General features: G+C 36.4%; 1 protein-coding gene across 3 annotated transcripts in view; it reads left to right on the top strand.

The window, feature by feature from the left end:
- Positions 1–20,567, top strand: part of RANBP3L (RAN binding protein 3 like) — a 55,380-nt gene that overhangs the window by 24,749 nt on the left and 10,064 nt on the right. For all 3 annotated transcript variants that reach the window (XM_079145758.1, XM_079145757.1, XM_079145759.1), the window contains exons 2-12: positions 6,112–6,170; positions 7,065–7,104; positions 7,560–7,637; positions 8,457–8,531; positions 10,351–10,422; positions 10,772–10,914; positions 11,898–12,001; positions 14,320–14,401; positions 16,896–16,998; positions 17,380–17,510; positions 18,852–18,972. In XM_079145758.1, coding sequence (XP_079001884.1) covers positions 6,112–6,170; positions 7,065–7,104; positions 7,560–7,637; positions 8,457–8,531; positions 10,351–10,422; positions 10,772–10,914; positions 11,898–12,001; positions 14,320–14,401; positions 16,896–16,998; positions 17,380–17,510; positions 18,852–18,972 — 1,008 coding nt within the window. The remainder of the gene's footprint in view (positions 1–6,111; positions 6,171–7,064; positions 7,105–7,559; positions 7,638–8,456; positions 8,532–10,350; positions 10,423–10,771; positions 10,915–11,897; positions 12,002–14,319; positions 14,402–16,895; positions 16,999–17,379; positions 17,511–18,851; positions 18,973–20,567) is intronic.

Here is a 20,567-nt window from a genome sequence, read left to right on the forward strand (position 1 = left end):
TTCGTTACTGTTGTAACTATGTGAACGCTATTGTAACTGAGTCATGTAATGTATTACAGTTACTTTTCCTTTCTTGCTTGACTTTTCGTTTTCTCTGGAGTTTATTGTTGTGTCATATTTTGTGTTGTTTTCTTAGTTTTTCATGTACATATCACCAGTCAATCCTCCAATTTTCCTCCAGTTTCCTAAATATCCTTCCAAAATATTCAACTACTTGAGCTATGCAACTAGTTTTGTCTCTTCTTGTTGAAGGTTTATATCTTGAAGTCCCCTCCCCTGGGGACTGGTTGCCTATGAGTGGTGTACTGTTGTCATTCTGGGATATTCCCTCGCTGTCACAGGGGAGACTACCTTTATCTCTCTTGAGTGGGCTTTCCTATTTCTTGGATCATTAGTGTGCCAGTTCTTTCAGTACAGCACCTTCTTCAGAAGGATCCTGAAAATGGGTAGGTGCAGGAGACATATGTTTTTATCATATTGTCACACTTAGCACTTTATATTAGTAGATACTTTTCGGGTGGAAATCACTTCCCCCTCAGAGTGCTGAAAACATTGTCCCTTTGATTTCCAGTTTCCAGTGTTGTTGAGAAGCCTAAAACTATTCTGATTCCTGACCCATTTATATGTAACCTTTTTTATTCCCTTCTAGTTGCCATTAAGACCTTTTCTTTGTCCATAGTGTTCTAGGATTTCATGATGTGCTTTGATATGGTTCATTTTCATGTCCTCATCACTGAATGGGCTCTTATGACCTAAAAACTTATGTCTTTCAATTGGGGCAATTTTAATGATTAATGTGTTGATAATTTCACTTCCTCTGCTTTCTATATTCCTTTCCTATAGCTCACTAGGCAGGTGTTTAAGTGACTCTTGAGCTGACTATCTGGTTTTCTTATATTTTTCTCCTCTTTTCCATATCCATTCATTTGCTCTATTTATTTATTCGACGTTATTTTCTAAATCTATTAATTGTCTTGATCAATACTGATTCTTTTATTGATTTTATCAGTCTATTCTTAAATTTAATTTCTAAAGGCTTCTTCTTACTCCCTTTAAAAAAAAATAGAGCTTTACGTTTGTGTCACGGGTGTTAAATGTATATGAGAGTATTCATGATACATCTATATCTACACGTGTAAAATTCTATGTAGTCTTTTTCAATCAATTTACTTTTGTCCTGTTTGGTTCTTTAATCCTATGTCTTATGTCTGGTGGTCCTTGACAACCTGTTTATATGTAAGAGAGGGGCACTGAAAAGCTGTCCAGCAGTTGTGTGTACCGGAAATGGGGACTTATCATCTGGCTGAACCATTCATTGGGGAGCCTTTTTGTCAATAGCTTTAGGAATCTTCTGGTTCCCTGCCTGGAGGAAACAACCTGGCGACCAGCATTCTGTGAGCTGAGAAAAGTGAGGGCTGAACATTCTGCATACGTCGTGGGCAGAATGTTTCCCTTACATGTCCAGATGCTAAACCCCCAAACCTGTGAAAATGTGCCTTCTATGGCAAACAGAAGCTTGTAGGTGTGATTAAGTTAAGTATCTTGAGATGAGAAGCTTATTTTAGATTATTTGGGCAGGCTTAGGGCAATGATAAGGGTTGTTCAAAAACAAAGAGGGAAGCAGGAGAGTCAGAGTAAAAGAGGTCATGGCAGAAGCAGAGGTTGGAGTAAGGCGGGGGCCCCACTTCTAGGGATGAGAGCAGTGTTAGAAGCTGGAAAAGGTGAGAGGTGAGCCTCTGGAGGAGAAGCAGCCTGCCAGGTCATTTTAGATGTCTGACCTCCAGAACTGTAGCACAGTAAACTATATTGTTTTAATCCACTAAACTTGGAAAAATTTGTTATAGCAACAATAGGGAACTAATATGGCATGTAAAGTTTCACCAAATCGCACTCCTTCTGTTATAGAACCGCCACTTTAAATTGTATCTGAGGCTGATGTTTTATTTTTTCTAGGGAATAACTCTCCAATCTTTTTCTAGGTTAGGAGAGGAACAGTTGCTTTGCTGTTGAAAAGACAAAACATCTTCCTATGTTCAGCCACACTTCATCTCTTCTTCCTGAAACCCTGAGCTTTGGTGTTATTGTCGGGGCAAACCAGGTTGCTCTCTAGCATACCCACTGCTGTCTTGAGCTTGCAGTTCAGTTTTTCTGGTTTGCTAAACCAGTACCTCTTAGCCTTCCACCTTCCAGCTTCAAAATTTCGTTTGCTCTTATTTTTCTTTGTTTCCTTGTCTTTGTGGTTTCTGGCCCCCACTCCCAAAAGCACTTTATTATTGTATGATTTCTGATTTCTGGAGGGAATACAAGTACATGTGTGTCAATCAACTCTGACAAAGTTGAAAAAATTATTGTGCTATTATTTTATACTAATTTTTCTTTGGCATGATGCATATTATACACTTAGAATATGACTTGCGCTGGCAGAGCTGTGTTGGGCATATGTCAGTGCTATAGTTTTTGGTCTTGAATATCTCCCAAAGGCCCATCTGTCAGAGGATTAGTCCCTGAGAAGGTGCTTTTGGGAGGTAGTGGAACCTTTAAGAGGTAGAGCACAGTGGAAGGTCTTTAGGTGACTAGAGGCATGCTCCTGAAGGGGATTGTGGTACCCCAGCTCTCTCCTCTTTCTCTTTTGCTCCCTGGCAATGAAGTGAGTGGATTTTCTTCATCATCCTTTTCCACTGTAATATACTGCCTTACCACAGTCTCGAAACAACAGGGCAAATCGATCATGGTCTGGAATCTCCAAAAATATAAGCCAAAATAAACCTCTTCTTGTAAGTTAATTATCTTGGGTATTTCGTTATAGCTACAGAAATCTGACTAACACAGTCAGTATGACTTGAGATTTAAGATCAATGGTTTTGGAGGAGACAGGACTGGGTTTAACTAAAGGATTTGCCATTTACTAGTGGTATGACTTTGAGCAAGACACTTTAGGAAGACTTAGTTTCCTCATCTATAAATTGTAGAAAACAGATTTAATCCACAAAATGATTTAAATGGTTAGGTTAAACAAGACGACTAAAAACACTTGACCCACAATGCGCCTCCATTATGGAACAGGTAAACCAAGACTGAGTCATTCAGATAGTACTTTGTGTGCTTTCTTGTACCAGGTACTCAATGTGATTTTTGTGACTATCTGCTCTTAATAAAGTATTCAGAAAACAACAATGAATACAGGGATTCATTAAATGCTACATGAATCTTAAAACAGGCAAAACATCAAAATTAACCCTCAGGTGTTGAAGTATTTCTTTTCTTTCCATCCCTTTATTTCACTCCTTATAACAAGACTACATTCTAAACTTTTAGTTATTCCCGTTGGGGTAAACACAAGTCAGTACCTAGGGAATTGTGTTGTTCCTGATGGTGAGATAAGGACTCCAAAGACTGATAACAAGGAAGTGGAGAAGGGACACTGACCAATTCTCATAAACACCTGGAGAAATGCAGGACACACACCTATCCTATGCATTCCCCCTGCTTGTAGGTGTGTTGTGGCCCTCCATACCATCCCACCTGCTGCCATCAAGTAGTGCATGACTAATAAGATATCCAAGCCTTTTCTGTTGAGTCTCCAAGTTCTTTCTTTGGGATTGGTAAGCAGTATACTGAGGCTTTTGAAGCCTGGAGTTGATAATTTCATTTCCCTCAAAAAATTACAGATGCAAGATTTTAAACAAAGAAATAAAGAACAACTGCATCAGTTCTCCTCTAGAACTTAGACTAGCCTTTCAATTAGATTGCTTATTTCCTTTCCCTCATACCCATCCCCTCTTATCCATTTTCCACACATTAAGCAGAATGAACTTAGAAGAAGAAGAACAACAACAACAGAGCAAATCGTTGGCTCATTGGCTTTCCAGTTTTCTTAAAATAAAAACACTCCACGGCAGAACTTCAAGTCCTTGCAAAGTTCTGACCTCAACTTCAGTGCCATTTTGTAGCATTTGTCCTCTCTCATCTTAGGGTATCAGTCACACAGGTTCCTTCATTACTGGATTTGCCAAGTCCTATCCATTCTTGGAGACTTTCTTCTTGCTTCTTCCTCTGCTTGGAAGGTCCCTCTGCTGGCATCTTCCTGGCTAACTGTACTCACCCTACAAAGCTTCTCTACATATCACCTCTCCTGGGAACCCTATCATGATTCCCAAAACAGACAGGTATCCCTGTTGATCGCTCACTGAGAACCTGGTACCTCTCTTATAAACTTTATCCCAATTGAATTTAAATCACTGTGTCATTGTTTAGTTCTGTTTCCACTGCTTAATGTAAGATCTGTGAGGCTGGGACGACCCCATCTCTCTCTACTCTCTACTTCTTACAATACCTTGAAAATATTTGTACAAATTCACTCCTCAATGCATATTTGTTGATTAATTAATGGACTTGTTAGAAAGAAAAAAATAATAAAACATAACTTTAAGAACCATGCTTGTATTTTCAAATTCTGCTACCGGTACAGGCAAGAAGTCTGCTATGTTCCCAAAAACTTAATAACTGTTTACTTTTGACACTGTCCTTGGAGCCAAGTGAGTTACTCTGGAGAAGGGGAGAGAATCCAAGCAGAAGAGGAAGAGTGGAGATTATCTATTTTGTAACTAGTGTGCTGGGCAGTGCCAAGGAGAGAAGGTGGCTACAGTGACACCCACACACTGTCAATCAAACCATATCAGTGCTGGCACACTTAGTAACTTAGCAAGACCTTGTTTCAATTTACATTAAAAAAAAAAAAAAAAAAAAAAAAAGGAAACAGGGATGAACTCAGTGGTAAAGCACCCCTGGGGAGAAGAGAGAGAGAGAACCGAATAGTTTATATATCTCATTGGATGGAGAAAATGTACCCAAGTTCACATGACCCCAGAAGATTGACAAAGGGTGGTCTGTCAGAGTTTAAGACACTCTCTTATAGGATAAGATTTAGGGACTGGGAGCCCCTTTCTGGCATTTAAATATATAATTTGTTTGGTAGTTTCTTGAAATTTCTCAGAGCTTTATTATTAGGCTCGGGATGGCAAGGTATCTCACATATGCCAAGGCAACATATTGGTAACGGCTGTTATAATGAGAAAAGTTCTGATGTCTTCTTTGAGTTCATTAAGAATGTGATGTCATCAGTTAACAATGTCAGATGTGTGTTTAAATGGTGGTATGTCAAATATTTCATTTTCTTTCTTTAAGGCTTTTTAAAAATTCAAGTTAATTATATCTAAAAACTTCACTTAATCTTCACATAAACTCTTGGGGCAGATACTCCTAGAATCCTCATTTTTGTTCAAGATACCTGAGTTATCAGGTACAGACGTTAATTTCCCCAAAGCCAATTAACAATCTAAGTTACATTCAAAAATGTGACTAACTCCAAAGTCTGAATTTTAACCCCATATAATATTTCCTGAGAATTCTGGAGTGCTGATATTAAAACTGTTATCATTCACGTATACCCTAGAATGAATTAACTTCTATTGTTTTACCTAAAAAATGGGAAAATATAAAAGATTAATAAGTCTGTCAGGGTTGAAGACAAACTTTATGTACTTTATAATGCTGTGCAAGACTAATCTTTAATTTAAATACTGAAAATATAATTTACTATATAATGACTCTAGTAAAAGAAATAAAAATTATTTTTGGATCATTTTAAGGATGGAATGCTGTACAGCTATACCATTAATACATTAAGATCCAACTCTAGTAGATTTTGCAAGACCCTTCTCAAATTAAAAACAGAAGAACTCTTCTCACATGAAATTTTTCACCCACTGAAACTTTTTATTCTTAAATAAAGATGTTAAACACTTTTTCCTAATGAAGTTCTAAAGGCTTGTAGTTATATTTGTTTTCCATAAACATTTCAATCATTTTCTTTTAACAGTTTTATCTCTCTACTTATAGAACTATACCACCTTCATTTTTCCCAAGTATTATTTCTGTAATTAACTGTTAAATTATTTATAAATATGAAGTGTATGATATACATGTAAAATAGTTTGAATTTTGCCCAAATGCAAGGAAAATACAAAATTAAAAATTTTTCCAAATATTTTTAAGCAGTGAAAAAAAGTCATTGCATGCTTTGATTTCTTGCCCATTCCTTTTCTTTTACAGAAAAATCTGTCATTGCTGAACCAATATTTGTTTTTGAAAAGGGAGAACGAGCTTTCAAGGTAAGATCAAACACTTTTCTTTGTTTTTACTTTGTTTTATTCTATTTTACTTTAACAGAGAAAATTATATTTCAAGAATCTAGCAATTTGCTGACATCACTGCTGCATAGGTTTATTCTGTGTTCTCCACCAGCAGAGTAGTGTTTCTAGAATATTCAGATAACTGAGATTGATGGATATTGGTTTAGCTGAAACAGGATCCCAGCAACCTTGTCTAGAAGTGGTGGATAAGATACTGCTTGGTGAATAAGATGCTGCTTTTACTAAATTAAGGTTTATTTGGAGTAATTTGAAAAGAGGAGAAACTGAAAGGCTTGACATGGGTCCCCACTGACCTGGCCTAAAACTGAGAATAAAATAAACTCTGAACAGTGATACTTGTTTAAAAGGGAACCTAGGGACCCTATCTGCCTTTTTGAGCATTACACTGAAATCATCCCAGTTCAAAGACAAACAAAAGATTAGCGGCAATCTGGCTTTAGCTTGTTTTTACGGTCTTGGTATTCATTCTTACTATGCAAGGCATTTGCTGTACTACCCACAAGACAAAATAAAGTTCAACCTCTAAGCCTTCATTAAAAGAGCAGATTCCTACCCCCAATATCAACCACTTCAGAGTCTTGAGAGTGGGTGCCTCAAAAATCTGCATTTTAAACAAACTCCCACAAGGGATTCTGTAGTCATTGAGATATGAAACCACTGTACTAGACTAGTTTTTTCCTGCTTACAAGCTGATGAACAAAGGTGGGTCGCTGTGTCCCATGTGTCTGTGGTGGGTGGTGGGATAGTGGATTGAACAACCCGGGATCCTGACAACTCCTATTAAGTGGCAAGAAATCTGATGCTAAAATAGCAAATACTCAGCTCTCACTAGGCCCCTTTATGTCCTTTCAGAGACCTGCAGAAGACACCCCATTCGATGCATCAGAACCTGGTAATGATTCAGATTTGGTATTTCAAAATCAATAAAGAAATTAAGCAGGCACAAGCCTTTTGGCATGTGGTACAGACTGAGTAAAACAGTGTGCTTTCTTGTTTTTAAACATGCATTGGCCTTTGTTTTGCAAGATTCTTGCAGGTCCCTGAGAACACTGATGTAAGCAACTAGAAGCCCATGAACTTCATTGTCTGCAACTTAGCCTACCAAAAACATTCTCAGTGGAATCTCAGAATGTGTATACAACTTCCTCCTGAAAACACTCTTTTTTAGTTGTTTCATACTAATATGATACACTTATGGGTTTATAACCCCCAACCTATCAACCCCAATATTTTTAAAACTGGGCATTAGGAGCAAACATGTTAATTGAACTGTTTATCTTCTCATACCAAAGTTTGAGGATAATTTATTATTGCAAACAATTACCCTTCCCATTAAATTTCTTGCAGAGTGTAATGGTTTTTCAAGAAAGCGTGTACGGTCTTCATCTTTTACTCTGTGTACTACAGATTCTCAGTTCCAGGGAGGTAGGTATAAACTTTACTGTCCACTGTTCACTGCTATGTTTATTCTGAATGTGAAATTAACAAGAAACTTTCCGAAAGGGTAATGTTAAAAGTCTCCCCACTGGGCAATGGTTATAATAGATTGTTAATGTGAAAACAACAAGCTATAACATGGAATTGTGTAGTGACCCACAATCCATGTATTTAAGAACTCTAAGAGCTTTGGGGGGAAAACACTGAAAGGTCATAAACTCCAGAATGTTAGCAGTGGTTATCTTAGGTAATGGAATTGCAAGTTGTTTGGTCCCCCATCCTCACCCTGGCTTTGTGCTTTACTGTGTTTCCAAAGCTTCTATAGTGAGACTGTATTAGCTTTGCAATTAGGGAAATGCCCTTTTTAAAGTAACCACCTATTTAAATAAAAGAGATGCCTACCCTTTAAAAAGAACTTTATCACATTTTATTCCAAGTCAATCATTGACTTAGTCTGTCTTCTACATCAAAGCCCTTCTGTGATCCCCTTCCTAATGGGCCTTATTGCCTTGGGGCTTATTATACAGTCCCTCTGTCTTCTCACTGTGAGTTCCCTGAAGTCATCTTCATGCTTGATAGTATCTTACATATGGTCATCACTCAAGAAATTTTTATTGAGGGCAAAGGAAATTAGTGTATAATGTGTATAATCCTCACCAGACACTTTCTTTGTTATTATTGATACAAATATGAAGAATTTCTGAATTGGTAATCTGAAATTTTCCCAAAACAGCAAAAATCCAAATCAAAACCAAAAAACAAAACCCCTCTTTTCCTTATTGACTTGAGTTTGCAATCTGCTTTTAGTGTCAACCTTGTCTCAGAAGCGCCTGAGATCTTCGTCCTTCACTGACCTCCCAACCTTCCCCCCTTCTGGGCCAGGTAATAAAGAGCTTCTAGAACCTCAAGTCTGACGTTCTGATTTTTCAAGATCATTCTTATTAATGATGAGGTTTCTTTCTCAACTATCATAAAAGGCTAACAAATCAAATAGAGGCCATTGCAAAGTATGCAGGGAAGTATACCTTATGAATACTAACTCCACAAATGCATCCACTTTATGTGTTTATTTGGGGTAAAAAGTTTGAACTTGCTGTTTCTTAAGGATTTCACATTTATGATAGAATCGTTTTTTATAAGGTAGCCCTATACAATAAAAGCAACTTGCTTTATTTATTATCCTCCATCTACATAGTTTATATAGAATTCAAAATATACAACTCTGTTTTAGAATCATATAGTTTGTGACTGCATTAGAGATTTTCACTTAAAACATCTTCTGAGGGGGGTATGGGTATCAGAAGGATAGTAGAATGAATCAGACATTATCACCCTATGTGCATATATGATTCTACATCATGTACAATCAGAAGTAAGAAGTTAAACTCCATTTATATATGATGTGTCAAAATGTATTCTTTCATGTATAACTAATTAGAACAAATAAAAAACATTACTTATCTTTACTTGAAATTTGTAATGCTTTGCTAAGTAAAGGATTGACACTGTCTTCAAATTAAAATGATTTCTATTTCTGTGTGCTTTTATTCCTACAGAAGAAGTTTTCCAAGTTTTTTAAGAAATAAAAAATACATATTATTCACTTCCTTTTAACTGATCCCTTTCTACCCTGGAACTACAAATGTTCAAAAGAGTAAATCTATATTCTTATTAATAATTTCAAGCATGATTGAGCAATGGTCTTTCACACACAGAAGAGACACAAGCTTTACAGACCCCCTTCTAAGCCCATCTGACAAGCTATGACTTTAAGAGAAATAGGGGGCCTAATTTCAGAGGCATAGCGCTCTATTTTAGTGTATTTGTGAATAAAATAAAGGGATAGCTTTAAGTTATCCCTTAAGTACATAGCTACTCCATTTTAAAAATCAGACACACGCGCAAATAAAGAACACCTAAAGGACCACAGATATCAGCAAGCAACATTCCATTTTTTGTTGTGCAGACTGTTGTGGTATTAGAAATGAGAAAAATAGTAGAGTTATATGACCCCTTCACTGTTGATCAGGAAAATCATTAAACTTTGAATTAGAGAAGCAATTCTATCCCAACATTTATGTATTGTAATACTTTGAAGAAGCAATTCTTATTCTTTTGTCATCTCTATTAATCAAATGTCCAACAGTTGCTGTTTCTGCAATTTACCACTAAGAGATTTTCTCCCTTTGAAATGTACGGAAATTCTAAACTTGCAGCCACTGACAGCCTTACTCTACCAACATAGAAAAATAAGGATAATGGTCATGGTTGCTTCTCACTTCAGGTATCTTCAGTAAACAGTGTCAGGGGGAGACTTTGTTAACAGTTTTATAACATTCTGTATGTAAAAGCTGTAAATTAATGCACACACCTTTTATTACCAACTTATATTTTAATGTGCAGAAATTCCCACAGTACCCAATTTCATGATTCTAAATAAGATTTCCCTTTCTGTCAGTTATCTAATTTTCATTTGTATTTCTTGGAGTAATCAAAATTACATAGCAAAACAGCTGTCCCATTTTTAGGAGACCCCACCTGCTACTGGGCACTGCCTGTTAGTGTCAATTGCGACACCTACTGGTGAATTCAGACCAAGCTTTTAAACCCCCAATAACGTAGAAACTGACAGATTTTAATTTTTTTAAATGTCCTTAATTTTAATCTGAATTAATTTTTTGATTTTGATCTTTTCTTTCAGTGAAGAAAAACAATGTTTTTATGACATCAACTCTTGTACAAATACATTCTGATATGAACAGTGCAGAACAAGGTATGTAGCTTCAATGTCAAGAACCTCAGCAATTTTACATTTTACCATCTATATTTTCATCTGTATACATATGTATGTGTTTTGAGTTATATGATGGTAAGGCAGAGGGACACAACATGAGGGATAAAATATTTGGTAATCCAGATCGCATGTCAAAATGAATGCTTCTTGGGCAAAAAGTAGGCATGGAGTGAGTAGCCTGAAGTTCACTGGCTATTTTGACTTTCTTCAGTTATTATTAGTCCCTTGTTTAATCATGATGTTAGAAAACAGCATTATGTTAGTTAAAAATAGGGAGAAAGGAGTATTTACTAAAAATACATTGACCCTTTACTTCTATTCTTTCAAGGTCCTGTAAAACATTCTGAACATGTTCTAAGACCTGCTATTTTACAGCCACCTCATCAAGCTCAAAACTGTGAAAAAGTAGGACAAACATTTGGGCACAATGCCGTGGTATCCTGCAAGATTAAAGAAAAGTCGAAATATAAGGTGAGAAACTCCCCAACAGCAGGACTGACTTTAACCCCCTAGCCTTCCTCCATGGGTTGTTTGTGACCCCCGCATCCAGGACCGCGGCTGCCTGAGCTGTGTTCTGTTGTTGAAGAGGCTACCAACCTTGAAAACTACCCAGGACAGACCATAAAAAAAGTGTTTGGTAATCTTGTTAAACTTGTCCTCTTAAGATGGAAAGTTATTCCCTGAAACAAGTCTTGTGGTTGTTCTAAGTAGTAAAACTGAGTACTGGGCAGGAACCTGTAGGTCTTAGTGCAGACCACTGGGCCAATATGAGAATCCCAGTAGTGAGATGGGAAGGGGCCAGAATTGGAAATCAGGAAAGGGAGGGGGAATTTTATGCATCCCCAGCTGTCAACAGGAAGTGTAACTTTGTCAATTTAGGTCACACCAAGGGTCTACTTCAGATCCACCTTCATGAATAGCAAGAGCGGGGAACTCCCTGTACAGTGTAATTGGGAGGACCTGGGAGACAGATAAGAATTCTCTCCTCTCTTCAAACTGAAAGTGTCTAAGTCATTCACTGTAAACTTCTCTAAGAAGATCCTCCTTTTGCTCAAACACACACTTAGGAGAAAGGAAACCCAAAGTAAGAAGTTGGAATTTGAGTTATTCCATCAGCCATCTGTTTCCAGCTGAACTATTGTGTTGACAAGTTATTTAAGCTCTTTACCTCAGTTTACTCATCTGTAAAATGTGAATAATAGAATACAAAGTATACTGAATTGCCGTAAAGAGTAAATAATACATATGATATATGATATAAATTTTATATATATGTAATATATAATAATATATAATATATAATTATATACATATTATATATATGGCTTAGGGTAATACTTGGACATAGTAAGCTAGTAAGCTTCCAACATATTTGACATAGCTATCACTTTCTTGTCTGATAAATAGTAAGGCAATTCTAATGAACTTTATGATGGATTTTTTTTTCCTTTCAGATTTCTGAGGGGAACTCCAATTTATTAAGTGAAAATTTACCAAGTGCCAGAATTTCAGTCCAGCTTTCTTCTAACCAGCAATTTTTAGGTTCAACATCAGTAGCGTAAGTTAATATTCATTGAGCATACTTTATCTGAAATGTTTGGGATTAGATAAAGATTGCTTCAGACTTCAGATTTTTTTTTTTGGATTCTGGAATATTTGAAATATCTTGGAGACGAGACCCAAGTCTAAACACAAAATTCATTTATTTTTCATATGCACCTTGAACATAGAGTCTGAAGGCAATTTTATATAATATTATATCATTTTATATAATTATATTTTTATATATAATTTTATGTAATTATATTTTATATAATTTTGACTGTGGCCCACCAGAATTTTCCACTTGTGATATTATGTCAATGCTCAAAAAGTTTCAGATCTTGATTTGGGATTTCAGACTTTTGGATTGGGGAGGCCTAACTTATAATAACAAAACAGAAGTGTTTTATTCTTGCTTTCTTTTATTATTATAACCATTCATGGGAAATAATTTTTCTGACATTGTATGGGAAAATTATCAAGATTTCCATTTGAAAGGACATTTTATAAGAACACAAGTTTAAAATATCTCTGCTATTTAAATATCATCATATTAATATTGGATTGTCTTAATTATCTCTTTGACTTGGGTGAGAATGTTTCAAAACATACAACTAAAATTTTAGCTAAGCATTAATTATCCGGTTGTTAGATTAGTCTTCCTCTTTCTCTAACATTCCTTTTTCCCCTTTTTAATTATTTTTTGTATTATCTATTATTTATTGCCATAAACTGTATAGACAAAAAGAGAAGTGGTATAAACCTACAAGATGGAAAGTTATTGTTTCTCAGCAGCACTGTGACAAAGCAATGTTTGATCAGAGAGAACATTAAAACCAGCTGTGGACACATTGACTTACTTGAGTAGGCTCCATCTGGGTGCCCTAGCAATTGCCCACTGTGCTTGGTGGGGATGCAAGAGAGAATCCTGAGCATATCTGCCTACAAAGAGAGGGCAGCATGTGTTCAAGTTTCTCATCCTGCAAAACACTTTCTTATTTTTGGTACAAGGCACTAAACCAAGGGGCACTTAACTGCTGAGCCACATCCCCAGTCCTTTTTATTTTTTTATTTTGAGATGGTCTGGCTAAATTACTTAGGGTCTCACTAAGTTGTTAAGGCTGACTTTGAACTCAGGATCCTCCTGTCTCAGCCTCCCAAGTAATTAAGATGATAGGGGTGTGTCACCTCACCCAGCTTCTGCAAAATACTTTTGAACAATTTTTTAATTTGTTTTAATTAATTATACACAAATGCACTTTGGTACGTCATGTATAATGGAGTATCATTTCTCATTCTTCTGGTTATACGTGATGGACAATACCACCAGTCATACAGTTACATATGTACATAGGGTAATGATGTCTGATTCATTCTACTATCCTTCCTACCCACTCTATTCCCTTCAAATCCCTCTACCTAATCTAAAGTAAATCTATTCTTTCCTAGCTACCACTCGCCTACATTGTGAATTACCATTCACATATCAGAGAAAACATTTGGCTTTTGTTTTTTGGGGATTGGCTTATTTTGTTTAGGATGATATTCTCCAGTTCCATCCATTTACAAGCAAATGCCATAATTTCATTCTTCTTTAAGTCTGAGTAATATTCCATTGTATGTGTGTGTATGTGTATATATATCTCACATTTTTTATGCATTCATCTGTTGAAGGACTCCTAGTCCTGTACTTTCGATATTGTGAATTGAGCTGCTATAAACATTGATGTGGCTGCATCACTGTAGTATGCTGATTTTAAGTCCTTTGGGTATAAACCAAGAAATGGGAGAGCTGAGTCAAATGGTGGTTCCATTCCAAGTTTTCGGAGGAATCTCCAGTGCAAAATACTGTTAACATTAAGAAAAAAAAAATCTGGGTGGTAAAAAATTAAACCAATGCATGCTCAAGTGTAATGGACAGGACAGATCAGCTTTGCTTTGGCCCTGAAGATCTCCGATTGTTAAAAGCATCATTGGCCACTTGGGGCAGAAAAGGCTGCAGATTAGAGATTGGAAAGGCTGTGCCCAGACAGCAAAAAGTGAAGAGCGGGCAGCACTCCTGGCTGAGCTCTCAGCCAGTGCAGTGAGGGCATCAGATTGCTTGTGTGGGTGGGTGCCAATGCTGTAACAACTGGCGAATATTTTGAAAACTACCTTTGAACAAACCTACCTCAATTTTTCTGTAATTTCTCATTAGCTTCAGATAAACAAAAGTTGTCAGAAAATATTTATGCTTTATATAAATCTATTAAATCATTAGATTATTTTGCTGGCTAAGGTATAAAATGCTCATCGATATACTTAAAATAGCAAATGCTTCTTTATTTTTCTTAGATGTCAACCAAATGGAAAATGTTCTTTTAAAAGCTGCAGTTCGGAATTTGTCTTTGGAGAAAATATGGTGGAAAGAGTTTTGGTAAGAATTTGGTGTGTATTTCTACAAGAGACAGAGATGTCATTTCAAATTTCTGGAGACAAATGAATTAAAAGCAATGTTAAATTGGAGCATACTTTTCAACTCCTGGGTTCAAAGGCACATTTTCTTGCTTTGACTGAAAAGATTCTCTTGGGAAGCATGTTCTAGTTAGAATACTAGACAGGAGCCCACAGAGTAAGGGAACTGCATGATTATAACATTATTACTGATGGGATACATTAAATAGTTCTTTGACTCATATTAAACCAAAGGTGCCCGAGGAAATCCCAGAATTATCTGTAATAGTTAGATAAGCTCAACTGGTAATGATATTTTAATATCATTTTTAATAGCACTTTTATAACAAGATGCATTGAAAATCACTTAACAGTGTGTTCTTATTAGTTAATCACAACCCTACTCTTCAAGCTCTTACATCAAAAAGCATCATTATATCATTTTTGGTAGGGTTGTGAGGAATGTCATAGTGCGTTCCTTGCCTATGGGAATATGTTACCAAGTGGAAATCCCTAACTATTAATGCTATCATCCTTGTTTAATACTGAGTGTCACCCTGGGTGCACCTGCTGCTGCTTCGCTCTCTACAGAGCTGACTTCTAAGACAGCGTAATCGGCAGTGGGAAATTGAACAGGGACGTGGAGACTGTGGGTCAGCGGTGCCTGAGGGTTTCACCTGGCCCTTCACACCTTCACGCCTTTTCCAGCTTTCATTCAGAAATCAAGTCTGTCCGCAACAGGCGCTGGGAAGCTGGCTTGTCTTAGGGTCCCCGGTTACATCAGAAATCCTAAGGAAGCTGCAGAGATTTTTAAATTTTTATAAAGGCTCGGATTACTAAAAGGACAAACTCACGATGCCAGCCTATTTCAAGTTTTATTTTTTAGCACTTTCATAGATGATTCATTTTTAAGACCTTGATTATTCTCGACCTGCCTCAGTTTACTCCTCAATTCCAATAGCCGCATTGTAGCTTTTTGTTTAAAAACACCCTCTGCCACTCCAAAGAAGAAGGTCAAATCTACCAGCCCTAGAGCTGCTGACCTACATCTCTGGATCTTAACCAGAATGTGCCAAGCTCCAGGGTGAAGTTCCATGAGATATATTTAGGCATGTTTGTTCTGTATCATTTATTTCTAAGTTTGACACAAGATTAGTCACAGCTTCTGTGAGCTGTCAGACACAATTAAGATGCCTTATAATCCTCACAGGATCAACTTGAACATTCAATTCAATTTACCAGTCATGGATTGAGTTCCTAGGTACATGAAGCATTAGTCTCAAGTTTGGCTGTGTATTAGAACCATCTGGTGAGCTTTTAAAGGATTTCTTATACTGGGGCCTCACCCCAGACCAGTTAGGTCAGAATCTCTGTGGGTGAGGTCAGGTGTCAAGTGATTCTAATGTACAACAAGGTTTAAAAAGTGCCCGAGTGGTTATGTAAAGCCAAAAGAGTCGTGTACCCCAGAGGGACTTATGACCTGGTAAGAGGAGACAGACAGATGTCTACACAAACAAACCACCCTTGGGACCACAGAGGTTTGTTTTGAGAAAACACTTGTGCACATGTCTTATAGGAATTTGAAATTTGACTTACAAAAGTACTTGAGCTTCCTATCTCTTTTAGTTCGTAGTAGCCTAAGGATAACTGGAACCACAAAGATAATGTGTAGTTTTCCTCTAGTCTTGTAACAAAACCTGTGGTCTTGTGCTTTGGGGGCCAGGATGCACTCCTGGCTTGTTGGTTGACCATGTGCTTTTTAAAGAGAATCATTAAACTTTCAGACTCAGAGTTTTTATTTTCATAAGATGAAAATAGTTATGCCAGTCTCTACCAGTTTTAAGGGAATATCTTAATGTCCAATTAAATCATGTGAAAGAATCTTGAGTTCATAAAAAAGAAAAGAGAGATATGAATGTGAATTCCAATTTTATGTGTTCTACAGGTTATAAGCAGAATGTTGTTCTTTTTTCATGCAGGCTTTGGTTATATCAGATGCTTAGAGCCCTGGGTATGCAGTCTTAGACGTGACCATGCCAAATATTGTTAGTGGAAAAGTTCTGATTATTTCTATAAAGATGTTTTGTAAGATCTAGTGGAGTCTCTGGACAACATTTTGTTTTTTTTCATGAAGTGCCTAGTTAGAGTGAATTCCTAGGAATACAGACATACCTTAAAATACAGATGATAGTTGCTCTTCCTGGAAATTGCTATCTTCTTTGGTCCCACTAGAACTTTCCCCATTGTTCCCGAGGCTAGATACAGTGCAAAGGAGGTTGGTGGTGACCAGATTGTTTTTTGAGGATCAAAACTAAGGCCTGAAACAATAGCAAAGAGTTCCCTGTTCCTTCAACAGGAAAACTGCAACAAAAACACAGCAACTGGGTTTGCGCGTGAAGTAGTACAACAAAAGTATTTTTTGACAAATTGCAAATATATAGAGATAATATTAAATAATACATCTTTTTCCCACCCAGGGAACTCGAAAACTAACCCAACCTCAACTTGAAAATGATTCAAATGCCAAGCAAAAAACATTCAAATCTATTCTGAAATTTCCTATCAACTCTCCAAATTCAAGTAAGAATTCACCTGTAAAATATATAATTACTTTGTCTCCTCTTTTTTGTGTCACTTGTTTAATATCTATTAAACATAAAAAAACAATAATCTAGTATTATAAAATAATACTAAATTATTATTGTAGTATAAAATAATACTACAATAATCTAGTATTATAAAATAATACTAAATAAAAAAATTTTGGTAAAGATTAAAACACTTATTAAGCTTTAGAAAATGTTTGACTTAATGCTATGGGGGAGTCAATAAGGAGAAGCGCAAGCAGTTGGATTTTTTGTTCTTCATGTAAGGAGACGTGTGTTAGCAGGAACAACCAAGAACCTTCACTGCAGAGAAAATGGGACCTTTTATATGGTTCTTCCCCTTACTTTCTCTTAGGAACAGACTCTATTAACAATACATCCCTAATTGAATCTGCTGCTGCTCTCTCTTCCCAACCATCTCGAAAATACTTACTGGAGAAAATTGATGTTATAACAGGAGAGGAAGCAGAACATAATGTGTTAAAGGTCTGTATATCTTGTATTGCTCTTTCTGGTAGCACTTACATATATGGAATAAAGTTGCCCTCGGCAGGGCAATCTTAAAAAAAATGTTGAAAGAAATATAGTTTTAATGAAGACTACATTGCTTAAATATAAATGTCAGAGGCTTCCAAAGCTCAAGTCAACTTATTGTTATCTTCCTTCATCTGTATATATAATTTTCAGGAAAATGGGTTGCTAGGTTTACAACCAACCATTCACATTAGATCCTTAGGAAGAAGATAGCCAAGGATCCTGCCTCAAAATAACATCAGACCTTCCTCTATACTTTTTATGCCTGCTTTTATAATCAGTGCTACTATCACATGATTAATTAATTGTATTTACTGACTCTGAAAGTTTTTAAATGGTCATAAGACAATTTCAGTTTAAGGTAAAAACATTTTTTTTTTCTTTTAAGAAGTTAGGCTTTCGTACAAATCCAGAATTTTATATTCAAATGTGAATATTCAGTACAAATGTATTATATTTGAGTGTTGAGTGGTATTCAGGTGCTACAATTTCATCATTTTTTTAAGGAGGCAGCATTTTACCTTTGCCTTTCTCCTTCTACTTTTCTCTCAAGGTCTGTCCTTTCCTCCATGACCTACAGATAATTTCACTCTAAATAAGTGTGTCTCAAAGCATAATCCTTGGATTAGACTAACTCCATCCTTATTGAAGTAATTGCTAGGGGTGAGGCCCTGATGTGCTGTATTTTGAACAGAGCTGACTAGCTGATTCTTATACACAGGAGTGTTTAAGATCCACTGATAATCACTAAATTATAGTAAGCACTCTATGGTATTACATCATATTTCTCCGAGTTCTCATGCTGACTTTGAAAATTTTTAAGCATGCAAATAGTTTCATGAATCCTTTCAAATGTCATTCTGTATTGCAAATAATATTAAGGTTAGTGTAAAAATTAGTATGTACAGAAACATGTTAAGTGAAAAAGCAGCAAGTATGTATGATAGTCTACCATTTATAGAAAAAAGAAAGGAACATATATACATATTGGCACATATGTATATGTACAGATATTTCTGGAAGGATAAACAAAATGTAATAGTGGTTACCTGTTGCAGGAGTGGAAATTGTCAGATGGGGAACAAGGGTTGGGGAACTTTCTCAGTTTGTATTTTTCTTTTAAGTTATATTTAAAAATTGCATGTTTGTAAAAGTCAAATTTCAAAAGGTGGTTTATAAGTCATTAACGAAGGTCATTCTGGTAAAAGATCAAACATAAAAGTTTATAAGCATAGGAAATAACTTACTTTGAAAAAATTTATATATTTTATATTTTTTTAAATTGTCATTTAGATCAACTGCAAGCTTTTTATATTCAACAAAACAACTCAATCCTGGATTGAAAGGGGCAGAGGAACTTTGAGACTGAATGATACAGCAAGCAGTGACTGTGGAACATTACAGTCAAGACTAAGTAAGGAACCACTTTGTAAAGCCAGCCATGATCTCTCAGGGTGAAATGTCTAACATAAGTACACACCACTTCCTGGACATGGGTTGCAAAACACCAATAAATCAGACCAAAAATTCTCCAGTGTACTCCAGGGGCTTCCCATCTCAAGGAAGCTGTCCTGTCAGACTGCCTGGGTTTCAGTTCTGGCTCCACCACTCACTAGCTGGTGACCTTGGGCAAGTTACTTAACCTCTCTGTCCTAGCTGAATCAATTTAAAATGGTGATAATTATAGTTCTAGACTTTTTGAGAGATTGTGAGAATACTGCATGGAAAGCACCTATGACAGAGCCTCAGACACACCTAAATAGTAATACTATTGTTAGAAGGCACGTGATGCAAATAATTTTATGAAGTGAAAAGTTTCTCCAAAAGAAAATGCCTGTTCCATAATTTATTCTTGGAATCCCAGACATGGCTTGTGAGTTGGGCTGGAGGGTCAGTTTCTAAGGAAATAAGTGTGTGGTTATTAACTCCTGCAAGCAGAGGGATGATCAGAAGCTAACATCAAACTGAAAGATCAAAGAGATTCGGTGTGTCAGCTTTTCATTGCTGTGACAAAATACCTAAGATAAACAACTTAAAGGAGAAAAGATTTATTTTGGGGTCATGTTTTCAGTCCATGGTCAACCAACTCCATTGCTTTGGACCTGAAGTGAGACAGAGCATCATCATAGCAGAAGGGCATGGTGGAAGAAAGTTCCTAACCTTATGGTGACCAGGAGGGAAAGAGAGCGGAAGGGGCCAGGTATAAAAAGTACCCATGCCCCTAGTGATTTACTTCTTCCAACAAGTTCTCACCTCCTAGGGTTTCTATCACCTACCAGTAATGATATAAAATTATTGCTTTATGAATGGGTTAATTTGCTGAGACCAGAGCATTTGTGATCCTGTCACTTCCCAAGAGCCCCACCTCTGAACACTGCTGCATTAGGGATCAAGCCTTCAACAGATGAGCCTTTGGGGGACATTCCAGATCCAAATCATGATGTTTGGCAACCAAAAGGACACACTGAATTTTGTTTGAAGGCCAGCTCTAAAAGTGAGCACAGGCAGAGAGCCAGGCATAGTGAGTAGGTTTGCCAGTTTTGAGAGGCCAAAATTTTATAGGAGAATACAGATAGGAGGCAGATTCAGGTACATGTATATTTGTCAAGTTTCAAAGTGTCAAATATCGGGCTCAAGAAATGGGTAAGGAATAGAATTCAGATTAAAAGAACAGGAACGGTGTTTTCACTGGCAGTAACTGGCAAGCAGGTTTCTAAATAACTCAATCAAATAATATCCCAAGGCAGTATTAGTTGTTCTCTACTCTGGTTTAATTCCATTGCCTGCCAAAAAACCCGAAAGAAAGAAAGAAAGAAAGAAACAAACAAACAAACAAACAAAAAACGGAAACAAAGCCCTCAAACAAGTGTAGGTAATATATGTTGTGTAGGTAATATATGTTGTGTTATTGTGTAGGTAATATATGTTTATCATACAAAACAAAAAATGTGGATCCACTAAAAGAAAAAAAAAATAAAATCACTTAAAGGTCCATCTTCCAGAGACAGC

This window comes from Sciurus vulgaris (assembly GCF_902686455.1).
Source record: "Sciurus vulgaris genome assembly, chromosome: 6".
Taxonomy (NCBI): Eukaryota; Metazoa; Chordata; class Mammalia; order Rodentia; family Sciuridae; genus Sciurus; species Sciurus vulgaris.